We start from the raw sequence: 14,082 nt of genomic DNA, 5'->3' as shown, positions 1-14,082 counted from the left end.
TTGAAAACGAAATTTCGTCTCATAAAATTAACCGCGGAAAAGACCTACGAGCCAACTTTATCAAGTCTGTCAACGCATGAAGCTCCAAACTGGTGGAAAGACTCCAAACTTGGAATTTTTATCCACTGGGGCCTCTATTCCGTGCCTGGATTTGCACCGACCGATTTCATGTTCAGCGAGCGGGAAAATGTCGACAACGTCACCTGGTTCAAACATCACCCTTATGCGGAGTGGTACATGAATACTTATCGAATCAAGGGCTCTCCATCGCGAGAGTTCCACAAGAAGCACTACGGCAAAGAAAGCTACATGGATGCTTTTGTGCCGCGATTCAATAAGGCGATTAGCGACTGGGAGCCGAAGGACATGGCGACTCTCTTCAAAAATGCAGGAGCCAAATACGCCGTTCTCACCACAAAAGTAATCATGACCGGTTTAATTTTGAAAATTAATCTATTTCAAGCATCACGATGGATTCACTTTATGGCCTTCGAACGTCCCCAATCCGTACAGAACTCCAGCGCACACAAGGCTCGACCGAGATCTTGTCGGAGAGCTTGGAAAAGCTCTGAAAAAATCCGGGCTGAAATACGGTCTTTACTACTCAGGAGGACTTGATTGGTCGTTTCCCGGTTCTCTTGATGGCGACTGCAAAAATTGCTGGTATCGACCGCGAAAACCACAAGCTTGGGTTCCGAATTTAGATTATCCTCGTTGATGTCAGTTTTCATCGAAATTACGGCTCTGAATTTCTTAATGAACCTTCCATCAGATCCTCAAGAGTACTCAAACTACGCAACGTCGCATTTGTACGAATTGATGGAACGCTACAAGCCCTGTATTTTATGGAATGATATCAATTACCCAGATTACGAAAAAGATGAACGACTTTACGAAGTATTCGCGCATTTTTATTCCAAAGGTTTTTCTTTCCAAACAACTCTTATTTTGACCGAGTTTTAGTCTGCCCTGGACATGGCGTCGTCAATAACAGATGGAAGATTCCAAATGGGTTCAACGGAGATTTCATGACGCCAGAATACAAAATCATGGGTAACTTTTGAAGTAAAAATAGTTCAAAATTTATATCTTCATTTGAAGATGTTGTGAATACAACGCAACCTTGGGAAACAAATCGCGGCATCGGCTTTAGCTTTGGCTACAACAGAAATGAAGGGGAGAAGGAAACCATGGCCAGTATTGATATCGTCAGAATGTTGATCGACATCGTGAGCAAGGGAGGAAATCTGCTTCTCGATGTTGGTCCGCTTCCTAATGGCTCTATCAGTGCCATTCAAGAAAAACGACTAAAAGTAAGAGCAAAATAAAGGCTTCAATTTACAATCTTTTGAAGGATCTCGGCTCCTGGATGTCAGTCAACAGCGAAGGAATCTATCACACCCGACCGTTCCTTCCAGACGGGGCGATTCCAACTGGTAATTTTCGATATGTTCGCTCAAAGGACTACATGGCTCTCTACGTCCACGTTCTCGACTGGGATCATCAAGCAGTCAACAATCGAGTCATCGAAGTTCCTATGAAACTCAAGGGATTTGTATGAAAGCCAAAATTTTCAGTCTCTATCAAATTATAAATTAGGTGATCGTCGAGCAATTCATCACACCGACGCACAAAAAAGAGCTGCATCAAATTCAAAACGGCGACAAAACGGAAGTCCACGGAGTTCACTTCCCTGAGAAAAAGATGCCGGTTTGCCTTTCAAAAAATTTCCTTCCGAAAAAAATGTTTTTAGATCGTCTTCCGAATTTCCACTCCGAAGTTGCTTCGAAAAGTCATCACCATTACTGGCTTCTGAAAAAGCCTTCAGTAGTGTTTCCAGAGTTCAGCCACGCCAGCCACCCATTTTACTTCAATGTGCTATATTATTCTTTTTAACCAACAGTTCCATTATGATATCAGTACGCAGATTTATACCATGTTTGTAGAAATAAATCATTTATTCAATCATACATCGTAAACCGTGTCAGGGCACTATAGTCGAGAATGCAATGTGAAGTTTTCAGTAGACATTTTATTTTACAATTTAATGTGTATAACACGCGGTATCTTAAACGACAGAATCGACGTCGAGTCGCATTTTATTTTTTCATAATATCATCACATCTCTCTTTAAATTTTCAAATTCATAAAAACTTTGCACGTCTCTCCAAAGCCCCTTTTTCATCCGTCTATGTTATTTTAGTCGTTTCCTGCTGCTTCCTTGGGAGCATCGAAAACCTATTTAGGCCAAAAAGCGAGAAAACAGAGAAAAAATAAGAAATGGCAGAGGATGAAAGCTCTCAAACGAAATCCGCAGTAGACCTGCTGGTTTCATCAAAAGAGACTGTGAAAAAAGATATCACTCAATTTCTCATGCCTCAGGTTTCTAACAGAGGAAACAGACGATTTTTTTACTGTACGTTTTCAGTATTATCTCGCTACTGTTCAACAACAACAGCAACTTCTCCTCCAGCAACAGCTTCTACTCCAACAGCAGCAACAACTCCAAGCTCAGCAACCGTACGGTACGTAGAGAAAGCACCGCCAGGGAAAATCACCTGTTCGGAAAACAAAAAGAGAAAGATAAACCAGACTTTTAAAAACCAGCTGAAGCGAGTGGCTCCGCTTACGGAACAGGCTCTCAACTCACCACTCAGTCACAGAGTCAGACTCAACCGATTTCTTTCAACTCATCGACTCTCACTGATTACCAAGCGAGTCATCCCTTTTATAACCAGGTCGTTCTCCATTGAATCTTCAAGCCTTACCTTCTTGTAGAATTATCTCTATATGCCAGTCCAGATTGATTCAAATTTAAACCAGAAGAGCTACGAAGTAACAACAACGATAAACGGAGAAAGCTACGACGATCTCATCAGAATCGTCTGGCAACGCGAATTCAATCAGTTTTTCTGTCAGTTGCCAGATTCGCCCATCGCTAAATGGAACTTCTACGAATCATCGACTCCAAAGGACGATTCCTACGGGATGGTTTTAAGGGACTGGGCAAAAGTGCGCTTCTGCTGCCCAGTTTGCGGAAATGGCTGGACCTCGATGAGAGGAATGATCACCTTCAACATTACGATTCATACTTCAATTGTTAATGTAATCCTTTTTCTTTGTCAATTGTTGAAGATGATTTTCAGGGGCAATATGTGAGAGTTGGAGTTATTGTAGCAACAATGTTCGGGCAAAAATGCCAGAAATGCATGGAAGACCGATTTGAGACGGCGATGTGGTACCCTGAGGAAGTCACAAAGGTCCGCTCTCATTTTTTTTTTCAGCAAAAAGAGTTATTAGGTGCTGCACAACCTTTACGTTCGCATCCGCCACCATTTCTACGGAGACATCGACCTGATTCCCCAACTACGCGTGGACCGCCGATCCGGCAATCCTAGAAACCGACATCGCCCCGAACTTTGCCAAGCCTGTAAAAATGGAAAATGCCGAATGAAATAAAATGTGATAGCTTTACTCAAGTGGTATGAGGATACATTTATATGTTATACAATATAAATTATACAAAGGCAAAAATTGATATGGGCAGATTTGGGATGCAGGCATCAGAATATAAGATTTTTGAACTTTTGTGGAACATTCTGTCATTTAGAGTGGGGCAACGGCGTTGTTGCCGATGCCGTTTTCTTGGAGGCGCTGGTGGAAGACCTGCTTCGCGAGGTTGTAGATGTCCATGTCGTATGAGAGCATCTAAAATCGCTAATTAGGGAAGGCGGCATTTTAGTAGCTTGTTACCTCTTCCAGCTTTTTGGCAGTTTCTTCTGTCATATTTCCATGCGACTTGGATTTGGTCAGCTTGACGAACTTCTGGACGTCTGAATTTTTTATGAATGGGAAGTTCAAACTGAAACTATATTTACAGGGTCCATGGTAAGCATCCAAAGCTCCTTTGTAAAACTCGGGCAGAGTCACTTCCAACAGCTTGAGAGTCGAGTCAAATTCTTCCAACACACCGATTTGCCTGTATTTGAGGATGTTTTGCTTGCTGAGCTCCGTTGCTTTCTTCAGTTTTTCATGGTCGGTGAATCGAACCCACTTGCCGTCGGGTTGTTGTTGATGAGTACGGTGCTTGATTAAAAATTTTAATAATTGAGCAATCTGCTAACCCGTGATTAAGACTCCATTAATCGATCAGGTAGTTAGAGAAACGGTAATTACTTACATCCATGCAAACAGGATCCGTGCCGCAGAAATACTTGTTGAAAACGCCGATAGAATCGACGCACTCATACTGGCCCTGGGCGACGCAATCGTCAATTGATCGTTTTCGGTCTTCGTGTGAGCCGCTTTCAATTAGGATTTTAATCTGCTTATATTCGCTTACCCCGAAATATCTCTCTGTAAAAATCTATTGAAAAGAAGATCCCGCCCTGAACGACTTTCTCTTTCCTTTTTGAAGTCCCCATCCGAAGCGTGAAAAGTAATAAGTGCTCTTGAATTGAGTCACTGGGTGGCGAACGACGTTGATAAACTTGAAAAATGGTTTGCAAAAATGAATTTCCGAGGAATTCAGACCTGTGGCTGGGGATAACCTCTGTGTGTAAAATTCACCCAAGTGTGGTGCTTCAGCAGAACAATCTTCTTGTCCGGATGCTGTCTTCGCAACTTGGCTGCGTGATGAACAAGTCGCTGGTTGTTGTCAATGTCGCACTGGCTCACCCGATAGTGGTCGAAGAAAAAGTCATTCTTGTCCGACAAGACTTTGAGGATGTATTTCATCGTTGACGAGCCGGATTTGGGGAGCTTGTTGTGAAGCAGGAACTTTTTGTCTTCAGCAGCGAAGTGGATCGGGTCTTTTTCTTCGATCTCTTCGGAGTCTTCGTGGTAGAAGTTGTCAATGTTCTCCAAGATGTCGACCCTGTCCTCGCCTGAACCTAAAAATACTGTCAATGCAATCAAATCTCCTTGCTACAGTAATCCAGGATTTAGCTACTATCTCTGCTAATCCTTATTTTTTCATCAGTAAATCTCGCTAACCTTCACCCTCTTGCAGCAGAGCCAATTCATCGCTCACTTCTTTCAGGGTTTCGCTGGCTACGTCTCTTGCCTTCCGGGAGCTGTACAAAACTAGAACAAGAATGACGACAAACGCAATGCGCAAGAGCGTCTTGCTCAAGATAACAGTCCGCATTCTTCAGCGCTGCGGTACTTTTCTCTCTTGCTTTATCGCTTCAAAAAGGGAGCGGCAATATCCTGCATCGCGAATGCGAAACAGCCCCCGGCAAGTTCCAAGGCTTTACGACAAACGTCGCAGAACACTGATAAGGTCACGAAGCACCACTTGGTTCATTGTTTGCAAACAACGAGCAAGCTGCTTATTCTGTGCTAAAAGTTTTTACATAAAAAAATCTGCCAATGATGATTTTCTAGCATGAATATTTAAACGAATGAAATTAATTATCAAACATAAATTATTCAAAAATGTACTCGCTCTTCGAGAGAGTTCAAATCTTGACTTTTTGTTGAACTCTTTGACTCTTGCTTGAGTTTGAACCAGCCATAAACTGTTTTTGAGAAACGTAACGTTGTAGTTTTAGTAATGAAAAGGTTATTTTCGACGAAGCCAGCGTTCAGAGAGTCTTTCAATGGCAAAACTGTGACGACAAACACGTGTTCAGACACGATCCTAAAGAATTTCTAAAGAAAAAAGATTCTATCAAAAGCCATTTCCAAGAAAAAAAATCAATAGACACTTTGATTTTTTCTTTCAAAACTAGACTTTTTCAAGACTTCGACAACTTTTTCAGCCATTTTTAGCAAGAGAAGATGGCTCTTGAAAAAAAAATACCAAGACCTTACTTGTAAGATCGATAATGTCTGTGTGCCAGTGCAGATGTCACTTGGGCTTAGTGGAAATATCATTTCCAGCATCGTAAAAAAACTATTGGCGAACTCGTTTGCCGATTCTTTCTCTCTCTCTTCGGTGCGACTGTAAAAAGAGGAGAGCCCTCAGGTGGTTGTGTTAAATTGTCCACTCGTCCTGCTCGAGTCCGACCGGAGCTTTTAATCAGCCTCAATCATTTCACACAGAGAGAACTGTAGTCGCGCAAAAAGCCGATTATCTTCCCCGGCATCCAGTTTATAGCTTTCCCAGCCCATATCGTTTCTTATGGAAGGATCAATACAAAAAAAGAAAGAAAGCGCTATTGTCTGTTTTCGACCAAGAAAAAAATAGTTGTTCCTTCCAAAATTACGCACGAGTCAGAGAAAGAAAGAGAGCTTAACAAATATTGAATATACCGTGGAATTCAATTATTTAATTGACGAAATGAAAACTGAACATTTGAACAAACTTTGAGCAATTTTTTTACATTTAGAGAAATTATGGGAGCGAAGAAAAGCAAGCTCAATCCCGTCGCCATTGCAGAACTAAGTGCTAAGACAAAATGTACGTCTTTTGAAAAAGTAAAATTCTCGACCTTTTAGTCGGCAAAGAAGAGCTGCAACAATGGCACAAAGGATTCCTAAAAGATTGCCCGACGGGAAAACTTTCCGCTGCTGAGTTTAGCAAGATTTACACGTAAATGCAATAATTATTTAAAAAAAGCTATAATTTTGCTAGGCAATTTTTTCCTCAGGGTGATCCACAAGCCTTTGCTCGCTTTGTTTTTGATGTTTTCGACGAGAACAAAGATGGAACAATTGAGTTTGAAGAGTTTATCATGGCCTTATCAGGTAAAATAGGCAAATTCGATGCAAGTAAAAGTCAGAATAAATTCATACGAAGTCGAAATTTTTATAATTTTTCAACCAATCAAAACGTCCAAGAAGAGCGCGCGCCCAATCAAAAGGCTTAAAAATGGCGCGCGCCCAATCAAAAGGCTTAAAAATGGTGCGCCCCCAATCAAAAGGCCTGAAAACGGCGCGCACCCAATCAAAAGGCTTAAAAATGGCGTTCAGCCAATAAGAATGCTTAAAATTGGTGCGTGTCCAATCAGAAAGCATAAAATGGAAATATTATATTTTGACAATCCTTGGCCCTATTTTTTAAAAGTTTTTATCAATAATCGTAACAATTTCTTTAGTAACTTCGAGAGGAACGTTGGACGACAAATTACGCTGGGCATTCAGACTGTACGACTTAGACGGAGATGGTTCAATTACGCGCGACGAAATGCTGGAAATTGTGAAAGGTATTTGCGCATTTCGGATTACCAAAACAAAGAAATCTACTAAAAGGTTTACTTGTCAGGTTTATCAAGAATTATTCACTTTTCTTGACAAGGAGCCAAATTGAAGAACTAATCCCTTCTACATATTTTTAATGCCGCTCGATAAATATTTAGCGATTTACTCGATGGTGGGAAGTACAGTTGCGCTGCCGGAGGAGGAAAATACGCCTGAGAAGAGGGTCGCTAGAATATTTGCCTTGATGGATAAGGTATTTTTTACCTGGGCTCGGCAACCTGTGTTGAAAACCTGAGTCAGGGTCTGGAAAATCTCTTACGAAAGGCCGCGATCTTTCGGACCCTGACTCAGGTTTGCCACACAGGTTGCCGAGCCCAAGTTTCGATACGAAAAAAGGACAGCTTTATATTCATCTCCTAGAATGACGATGGGTACCTGACGATGTCCGAGTTCATGGAAGGATCGAAAAAGGACCCGAGTATAATTCAAGCGCTGTCACTTTATGATGGGCACAGGTTCAACCTTTCCTGCCTTTGAGAGTTCTCAATTAATAATTCATCGATTCACTTGAACCTTGAGAGACTAATCTAAATCTAAAAGAAAAGAAAAAGAAGACGAAAAGTGATTGGAAAATACTGTTATACATTTATTGTACTAATTTTAAAATAAAAATTAAATTCCTTTCTTCTCATAGTCCAGCGAGAAGTGGCCAGGTCCAAGCGCGATTAAAATTTTCAGCCCTCCAATGACACTCAATGTCTAAAACAGTGTTACAGTGAGTTGCAGTGGTTCTTCTTACCTGGAAGAAATCGTAGCGCTTGAAGTCGTACATCATCGACGTGTCTGCATGACTCCAGAAGTCGTTGACGAAGAAGTTGAGGCAGCCAAGCCAAATGATCAGAATTAATGAACATAGTCTAGTTTTCCATCCAGCGACGATTAGCAGGATGAAGAAAAGCCCGAAGGTGTCGTTGAGGACTTCTTTCTTGATTCCTTTAATTCGGGTCTGCATAATATATTCGAAATTAGGCTCGGCAACCTGCCTTGAAAACCTGAGTCAGGGCCTGAAAGATCTTTAGCAAAAAGCCGCATAGCGGCTGCTTTAAAACGAAGCCGCAAAGCGGCTTCGCAAAGTTAACATTTCAATTTATTTTCAAATTCTTCGTTTCCAAAATGATCTTTCAGACCCTGACTCAGGTTTTTGCCGAGTTCAGTAGTCAAGACCCTTCCCTATTAAATCTTCAAAAGCATCTTCGTCATTCTTGAAGTTTTCAGCCGCCTGAGACCAGCCCCAGAAATGCAGGAGCGTGCAAAACAACAGAACAAGAAAAATTCTGCCAAAGAATTGAAGCCCACTGGACGGACTGTGCTCATCGAGGACCGGAAGGCCAACGGGCGTCTTTTGCTTCTGTTGTTGAGCGCGACGGTCTTTGTGCTCGGCGAGGAGGAGGAGGAGAGCGCCGATCATGGCGAGGTGGCGCATCAGGAATTTGATGTCGAAAATGATCGAATAAACAATCGTCTTGGAAAAAGTCGAAAAAAGAATAAAGAAAGGGAAATCAAACCTGGATGATGACGATGAGCGTGAGTAGCACAACTGAAGGAGTGACTAAAATTCGGAAGAGCACCAGGATCGCTCCTAAAACTTGCCCGGCGAGATTGATCCCCACAACGACTGTAGCTATTTCCGTCTGCCAGTCCCACGTGTTTCCAATGTATTCCGTGTGCTCTACAAAATAATAAACCTCCACCCTTTCTTTCTCAATTTACCTGTCCACTGATGCCACATTCTAAAGCCATCCTCGATAAAAGTCGAAATCAGCAGCAGTCTTCCGATAAAGATCAAAATGTCTCTCGTGTCTTTGAGAATATCGCCGGCGACCTTGTCTAATTCACTCAAAATCCCCATTTTCATACTTTTTGGTAAAAAGGCAAGCTAAGTATGGAACACAACTCTGACACAGGCCGTGGAACTTGCCCTCCGGGCAGGTCGCGGACCGACAGGAACAGAGTCATCCCTTTTTTCTGACCTGAATAAAGAGGCTCAAACATGGAATATTTGAAAAATGTTTTTGAAATCATTTTTGAAATCAACGATGATTATTTAGAATAAATCGATGATACTGTATGTCGCATACTGTAATTACGATCGCAAAAATTATCTCAAACATTGATTACAATCAATAATTAGGACTAATTTTCTAAATTTATTTTTAAAATTATCGCTCAGAAGAAATACCGTGCTTTTCCGGATAAAAGTGCGCCTAGAACTGAGAATAAACGACGATTCGTATCAAATTCCCCTTCATTCAAGAGTTCAGTGATCCGTATCGATCACGAAGTGGCGGGGCGGGAAATTACAAGCTTTTTAAATCTAACCGGTTTTCGCGCGCCCGCGAATAACTGCTCCTGCTTTCAAAAATGAATTCTAACGACAACTTCAGTAAAGTCACTCATCACTTTATTTGCAATGTAAATTTTACATAAAGATTTTCATTTCGTAATTAACTTTATAACTGGCCATATTTTCATAAAGAGTGCACAGTAGATTATCATTTCATAGAATAAGTTCAAAAGAATCAAATGTAAACAGTGGCAGTTTTGAGAATTTGTGGCCCTAAAAAGGGCCGGGTTTGTCGAAGTAAATCGAAATTTACTTGGAGGAGGTGTACTTGGTGACGGCCTTGGTACCTTCGGAGACGGCGTGCTTGGCCAATTCACCGGGGAGGAGAAGTCGGACGGCGGTCTGGACCTCTCGGGAAGAGATGGTGGACTTCTTGTTGTACTTGGCGAGTCGGGAGGCCTCGTTGGCGATTCGCTCGAAGATGTCGGACACGAACGAGTTCATGATGGACATGGCCTTCGAGGAGATACCGGTGTCGGGGTGGACCTGCTTGAGGACCTTGTAGATGTAGATCGAGTAAGACTCCTTTCGCTTAGCCTTTCGCTTCTTCTTGTCTCCGGCTGGGGGAGCCTTCTTGACGATAGCTTTCTTCGATCCCTTGGTAGCGGCCATTTTTGAAAATCAAAATTATTCGAGTTTGAATAAAATGGTGGCGGATGGCAGCTCGAGCGCTCTTTTATACGCTCGGGTGGGAAGCGCGCTGGGAAAGACAGCCAGGTGTCGCCAATGAGCCGTTTCTCAGCGCGCTTCTCACCCACGCTTCCCACCCAGGCCTATTTAAAGCGCTCCGGACTCGATTTGAGCACCACACTTTTTGTGAAGTCAAAAAAATCGAATTTTGAAACAATATGTCCGGAAAAGGTAAAGGAGCTAAGGCCAAGGCGAAGGCAAAGTCCCGATCCGTCCGAGCTGGTCTCCAGTTCCCCGTCGGTCGAGTCCACCGAATGCTCCGAAAGGGCAACTACGCTGAACGAGTCGGAGCCGGTGCCCCAGTCTACCTCGCCGCCGTCCTCGAATACCTCAGCGCTGAAGTCCTCGAATTGGCCGGAAACGCCGCCCGAGACAACAAGAAGACCAGAATCATCCCACGACATCTTCAGCTCGCCATCCGAAACGACGAAGAGTTGAACAAGCTTCTCGGCGGTGTCACCATCGCTCAGGGTGGTGTCCTTCCCAACATTCAAGCCATCCTCCTCCCCAAGAAGACTGGCGACAAATAAATTTCTCTTCACTGAGAAATTCACAAACCCGGCCCTTTTTAGGGCCACAAACTTACCAAAAAATACTTGTCTTTGACAACTTTTCACTGCCCAAAAGATTGACTAGGAATAAAATAAATCTTATTATAAAATTTGACTCATCAAAACTTGAATTTGAAAGAAACTTAGCCAAAGAATCAATTCGATATTCAAAGAGAGTATCATTTGACTAGGCAAATAGCTACTGTAGTTGAAAAGGTAGAATTGAGTTGATTGGTGGTGCTTGAATTGAAAGTTGTCTTCAATGATTTCATTATCGCTCGTTTTTCGAAGATTTTGAACAGGAAGCAAGCAGGGAGCCATTTCTAAAGCACGTTATCCGTCTACATCTTCAGTCGAGCGTGTCACACAGCGGCACGAAGTATCGATTTTGGCGTTTTCGTTGAAGCCCGCGGCCTGGCTAGCAACTCGATTTCGCGCGCAACGGGGCATCCCTTCGATTTCCAGCAACTTTCAAAAGCTGGTTTGGTTCAAATGAAAAGATATCATTTTGTTTTCAATGATAATGTAGTCGTTTATGATTTCATCTCATTCAGAAACCTTTAAGTCTTTTACCGTCACTTTTGCAAAAAAAACTTCCAAATAGAAAATCTACAATCCTCAAAAATGGTCAACGAAAACTCGTAAACTAAAACAAAAATTATTAATTTTTGTAAAACTTTACTGCTAAGACTTGATGCAAATTGCTAGTAAAGAGTCATGAAAAGCTGAAGTAAGAATTGAATACTTTATTCTTTATGTTTTAGTGAAGGCAGTGGAGAAAGAATATTTACAAAGAAGAGTTTTTTTGGAATTTGTGGCTCTGAAAAGAGCCGTTTTTTTTGTGGATTTTTTTGGTGGTTGGAGAAGTTACTTCTTGCCAGTCTTCTTGGCGGTCTTTTTGGCAGCTGGCTTCTTGGCAGCGACTTTCTTGACAACCTTTTTGGGGGAGGCGGCTTTCTTCGTCGCAGTTTTCTTGACGACCTTCTTTGCAGCGGGCTTTTTGGCGGCGACCTTCTTGGCTGCTGGCTTCTTGGCGGCAGTCTTTTTGGCAGCGGGTTTCTTGGCGGCAGCGGGCTTGGCTGGCTTCTCTTGCTTCTTGATCTTGAAGGAACCGCTGGCACCGACGCCCTTGGTCTGGACGAGGACGCCTTTCTCGACGCCGGTCTTGAGGGCCTTCTTGAAGTGGTGGGATCCCTTCTCGACGCCCTTGTAGTTGGCGACGATGTACTTCTCGATGGCCTGTCGGGAGGAGCCGGAGCGTTCCTTGAGGGCGGCGATGGCAGCGACGATCATGACGTTGAAGGTTGGGTGCTCGGCCTTCTTGGCTGGAGCCTTGGTTGCTTTCTTTGGTGAGGCGGGCATCTTCTTGCTGTTGACGGGTCTTCTGGTGACGGAAGAGGTGCTGTAGCTAAAAACGCTATTTGGTTATGATCAGGAATGAGCAGCCTCCGTAGTATAAATAGTCTCGAAGGTGCGGTGCGGGAGACAACTTTCGAGCCGTTTTGAGTTTGGCGCCCAGCCAGGGTGCCCGCGCGCGCTCTTTTTTTCCGTTGGCGCGCGAGAATTCCGTTGGCCCGCGCGCCGGCTCGAAAACGCGGTCACCTGATCAAACGATTATCGGTTTTTACGGTTGATTTCGCGCCATGGGGAGCTATGTTTGAAATTGCAACGGGAATAATAATCAGGGAGGGATAAGTGCTTCTTTGAGGAGAAGTGAAAGGGACTTCAAGTTACAGATTGAGGGCTGTTTTCTTATTGAAAGATCATTTTTATATAGTTTTAGTCTTTTAGAATGCTAATATTAATCGATATGAAAATCTATTATCACATGGTTGCATCATATTGTTAATTTACTGGCAAGCTGACTGTATAATTCTACCGATGTATCAGTGATACAGTATCACTGAAATTTGTATACCTTTCTTGTTGAAAAATTTGAAATGAAATCTGAAAAGTCTCTAATTTAGGGACCCTAAATAGCCAGAGTACAGATTTATTATTCAAATTTACCGTGAGCAATCATTCTCAAGGGTGAAAAATTACGATGGATTTCTTTGGAAACGCACAGATTTTCATTATTTCTTTATTAGGTCCTGAAATCAATGACAATCAACACTGATTTCAATATGCAATGAATCGACATCGACGTCCTGTTATTTTTTTCTAGAGGTAAAAAAGAAGCCCGTTTAGTTCGAAAAGTCTCTAGATTTTTTGTTGATGTCAGGGCTAAATTTTTACCCTCAATCAAGTCTTCGGCTTTCCGAAGTCCAAAGGCCGCGTATTTGAGGTAAAATTTTAGCGACGATTATTGATAAATAACATTATTTAAGGAGTTTGATCCGATATTCGGATCGAAGAAAACCGTGGTCGTTTTGATGTTTTATCAAAGCGATTACTTGCCAGAAATTGGCAGCTAAAGGATTCAATTCCTCGGGTTTCCCGAAGACTGAAATCGATTTACCCAGAAAAAACTGGAACGGAAAAGAATGGAAAAAGTAATAAAAACCTATCTTTCTGTGCAAATTCAAAATTTTTCTTACAATAAACTCGAAAATAATATCTAAATTGGTGTGTCTTCCCTGCAGAAAATATCAATAATTTCGAGATGAAACTCAAAAGTAATTTATTTATCACAATTTAATTAATGTATTAGCATGGCTGCTACTTTTGACAGAATTATAAACGAGTACATTTTATAATTAATGATCCAGTTGTCAGTGGTTCAGGTTCAGTTTGTTTGAGGTATTTGTGGCCCTAAAAAGGGCCTGTTTTTGAAGCTTGCTTGTAGGCGACTTATCCACCGAAACCGTAGAGGGTTCGGCCCTGTCGCTTGAGAGCGTAGACGACGTCGAGAGCGGTGACAGTCTTTCGCTTGGCGTGTTCGGTGTAGGTGACAGCATCACGGATGACGTTCTCGAGGAAGACCTTGAGGACACCTCGGGTCTCTTCGTAGATCAAGCCGGAGATTCGCTTGACACCACCTCGTCGAGCAAGTCGTCGAATGGCGGGCTTGGTGATTCCCTGGATGTTATCACGAAGGACCTTTCGGTGACGCTTGGCGCCTCCCTTTCCGAGTCCCTTGCCTCCTTTTCCTCGTCCGGACATTTTGTCTTTGGTTCACAAGTTTTACTTTGAGAATGACTCGCTGCGGCGCGGCGTCGCGTTTATATTTGGCCGGGTCGTTCGTGCGGGAGACAACCCCACGCGCCGTTCGCGATTGGTGAGAAGCGCGCTGAGAAAGAGGGCGGTAATGAGACCCGCCCCGCGCGCCTATAAAAACGAGCCCGAGCC

The 14,082-nt window shown here is 42.8% G+C and overlaps 9 protein-coding genes across 9 annotated transcripts; 4 read left to right on the top strand and 5 right to left on the bottom strand.

The window, feature by feature from the left end:
• Positions 1-27: 27 nt before the first annotated feature.
• Positions 28-1,948, top strand: LOC145701552 (tissue alpha-L-fucosidase-like; the record flags this gene model as incomplete). The annotated part of the gene is made up of 8 exons (XM_081778766.1): positions 28-420; positions 464-691; positions 754-922; positions 964-1,053; positions 1,102-1,313; positions 1,355-1,555; positions 1,600-1,710; positions 1,754-1,948. Coding segments are annotated over 8 exons (1,467 nt in total), but the record flags the coding sequence as incomplete, so codon positions are not given.
• A 311-nt stretch (positions 1,949-2,259) lies between these two features.
• On the top strand, positions 2,260-3,459 carry LOC145701551 (receptor-transporting protein 1-like). Its single transcript, XM_081778765.1, has 6 exons — positions 2,260-2,382; positions 2,429-2,525; positions 2,608-2,738; positions 2,779-3,105; positions 3,147-3,260; positions 3,301-3,459. Exons 1-6 carry the CDS (start codon positions 2,281-2,283, stop codon positions 3,457-3,459), a joined length of 930 nt encoding a protein of 309 aa, XP_081634891.1. The 5' UTR covers positions 2,260-2,280.
• Positions 3,460-3,492: 33 nt separating this feature from the next.
• Positions 3,493-5,172, bottom strand: LOC145705910 (uronyl 2-sulfotransferase-like). The gene is made up of 7 exons (XM_081783411.1): positions 4,996-5,172; positions 4,534-4,892; positions 4,381-4,489; positions 4,181-4,296; positions 3,879-4,086; positions 3,754-3,833; positions 3,493-3,708 (listed from the first exon to the last, which is right to left on the bottom strand). The coding sequence occupies exons 1-7, from the start codon at positions 5,147-5,149 to the stop codon at positions 3,607-3,609; spliced, it is 1,128 nt and encodes a 375-aa protein (XP_081639537.1). The 5' UTR covers positions 5,150-5,172; the 3' UTR covers positions 3,493-3,606.
• Positions 5,173-6,299: 1,127 nt separating this feature from the next.
• LOC145705918 (neuronal calcium sensor 1-like) lies at positions 6,300-7,783 on the top strand. Its single transcript, XM_081783419.1, has 6 exons — positions 6,300-6,406; positions 6,445-6,538; positions 6,581-6,693; positions 7,044-7,151; positions 7,305-7,399; positions 7,567-7,783. The coding sequence occupies exons 1-6, from the start codon at positions 6,343-6,345 to the stop codon at positions 7,681-7,683; spliced, it is 591 nt and encodes a 196-aa protein (XP_081639545.1). The 5' UTR covers positions 6,300-6,342; the 3' UTR covers positions 7,684-7,783.
• A 9-nt stretch (positions 7,784-7,792) lies between these two features.
• On the bottom strand, positions 7,793-9,089 carry LOC145701550 (surfeit locus protein 4-like). Its single transcript, XM_081778763.1, has 5 exons — positions 8,917-9,089; positions 8,712-8,875; positions 8,371-8,668; positions 7,946-8,139; positions 7,793-7,905 (listed from the first exon to the last, which is right to left on the bottom strand). Exons 1-5 carry the CDS (start codon positions 9,059-9,061, stop codon positions 7,819-7,821), a joined length of 888 nt encoding a protein of 295 aa, XP_081634889.1. The 5' UTR covers positions 9,062-9,089; the 3' UTR covers positions 7,793-7,818.
• Positions 9,090-9,766: 677 nt separating this feature from the next.
• Positions 9,767-10,171, bottom strand: LOC145705926 (late histone H2B.2.1-like). The gene has a single exon (XM_081783429.1). It carries the CDS (start codon positions 10,160-10,162, stop codon positions 9,800-9,802), a length of 363 nt encoding a protein of 120 aa, XP_081639555.1. The 5' UTR covers positions 10,163-10,171; the 3' UTR covers positions 9,767-9,799.
• Positions 10,172-10,357: 186 nt separating this feature from the next.
• Positions 10,358-10,825, top strand: LOC145705924 (late histone H2A.3, gonadal). The gene has a single exon (XM_081783427.1). It carries the CDS (start codon positions 10,399-10,401, stop codon positions 10,768-10,770), a length of 372 nt encoding a protein of 123 aa, XP_081639553.1. The 5' UTR covers positions 10,358-10,398; the 3' UTR covers positions 10,771-10,825.
• A 699-nt stretch (positions 10,826-11,524) lies between these two features.
• LOC145705920 (histone H1-like) lies at positions 11,525-12,204 on the bottom strand. Its single transcript, XM_081783422.1, has one exon. The coding sequence runs from the start codon at positions 12,151-12,153 to the stop codon at positions 11,659-11,661; it is 495 nt and encodes a 164-aa protein (XP_081639548.1). The 5' UTR covers positions 12,154-12,204; the 3' UTR covers positions 11,525-11,658.
• Positions 12,205-13,583: 1,379 nt separating this feature from the next.
• Positions 13,584-13,929, bottom strand: LOC145705925 (histone H4). Its single transcript, XM_081783428.1, has one exon. The coding sequence runs from the start codon at positions 13,894-13,896 to the stop codon at positions 13,585-13,587; it is 312 nt and encodes a 103-aa protein (XP_081639554.1). The 5' UTR covers positions 13,897-13,929; the 3' UTR covers position 13,584.
• Positions 13,930-14,082: the final 153 nt, after the last annotated feature.

This window comes from Oikopleura dioica, chromosome PAR (assembly GCF_907165135.1).
Source record: "Oikopleura dioica chromosome PAR, OKI2018_I68_1.0, whole genome shotgun sequence".
In the NCBI taxonomy this organism is placed as follows: Eukaryota; Metazoa; Chordata; class Appendicularia; order Copelata; family Oikopleuridae; genus Oikopleura; species Oikopleura dioica.
This window is presented reverse-complemented; position numbering and strand designations above follow the sequence as displayed.

Excerpts from the sequence above, each read along its gene's own strand:
- LOC145701551 (XM_081778765.1), top strand. The coding sequence starts at position 2,281 with ATGGCAGAGGATGAAAGCTCTCAAACGAAATCCGCAGTAGACCTGCTG. Across the intron at positions 2,526-2,607 it reads CCAAGCTCAGCAACCGTACG|CTGAAGCGAGTGGCTCCGCT; the intron begins GTACGTAGAGAA and ends TTTAAAAACCAG. Across the intron at positions 2,739-2,778 it reads GTCATCCCTTTTATAACCAG|AATTATCTCTATATGCCAGT; the intron begins GTCGTTCTCCAT and ends ACCTTCTTGTAG.
- LOC145705910 (XM_081783411.1), bottom strand. The coding sequence starts at position 5,149 with ATGCGGACTGTTATCTTGAGCAAGACGCTCTTGCGCATTGCGTTTGTC. Across the intron at positions 4,893-4,995 it reads TCTGCTGCAAGAGGGTGAAG|GTTCAGGCGAGGACAGGGTC; the intron begins GTTAGCGAGATT and ends CAGTATTTTTAG. Across the intron at positions 4,490-4,533 it reads GAGGTTATCCCCAGCCACAG|TTTATCAACGTCGTTCGCCA; the intron begins GTCTGAATTCCT and ends CCATTTTTCAAG.
- LOC145705918 (XM_081783419.1), top strand. The coding sequence starts at position 6,343 with ATGGGAGCGAAGAAAAGCAAGCTCAATCCCGTCGCCATTGCAGAACTA. Across the intron at positions 6,539-6,580 it reads GAGTTTAGCAAGATTTACAC|GCAATTTTTTCCTCAGGGTG; the intron begins GTAAATGCAATA and ends TAATTTTGCTAG. Across the intron at positions 6,694-7,043 it reads GTTTATCATGGCCTTATCAG|TAACTTCGAGAGGAACGTTG; the intron begins GTAAAATAGGCA and ends CAATTTCTTTAG.
- LOC145701550 (XM_081778763.1), bottom strand. The coding sequence starts at position 9,061 with ATGAAAATGGGGATTTTGAGTGAATTAGACAAGGTCGCCGGCGATATT. Across the intron at positions 8,140-8,370 it reads TGAAGATTTAATAGGGAAGG|GAATCAAGAAAGAAGTCCTC; the intron begins GTCTTGACTACT and ends CCCGAATTAAAG. Across the intron at positions 7,906-7,945 it reads AGCGCTACGATTTCTTCCAG|ACATTGAGTGTCATTGGAGG; the intron begins GTAAGAAGAACC and ends ACACTGTTTTAG.
- LOC145705926 (XM_081783429.1), bottom strand. The coding sequence starts at position 10,162 with ATGGCCGCTACCAAGGGATCGAAGAAAGCTATCGTCAAGAAGGCTCCC.
- LOC145705924 (XM_081783427.1), top strand. The coding sequence starts at position 10,399 with ATGTCCGGAAAAGGTAAAGGAGCTAAGGCCAAGGCGAAGGCAAAGTCC.
- LOC145705920 (XM_081783422.1), bottom strand. The coding sequence starts at position 12,153 with ATGCCCGCCTCACCAAAGAAAGCAACCAAGGCTCCAGCCAAGAAGGCC.
- LOC145705925 (XM_081783428.1), bottom strand. The coding sequence starts at position 13,896 with ATGTCCGGACGAGGAAAAGGAGGCAAGGGACTCGGAAAGGGAGGCGCC.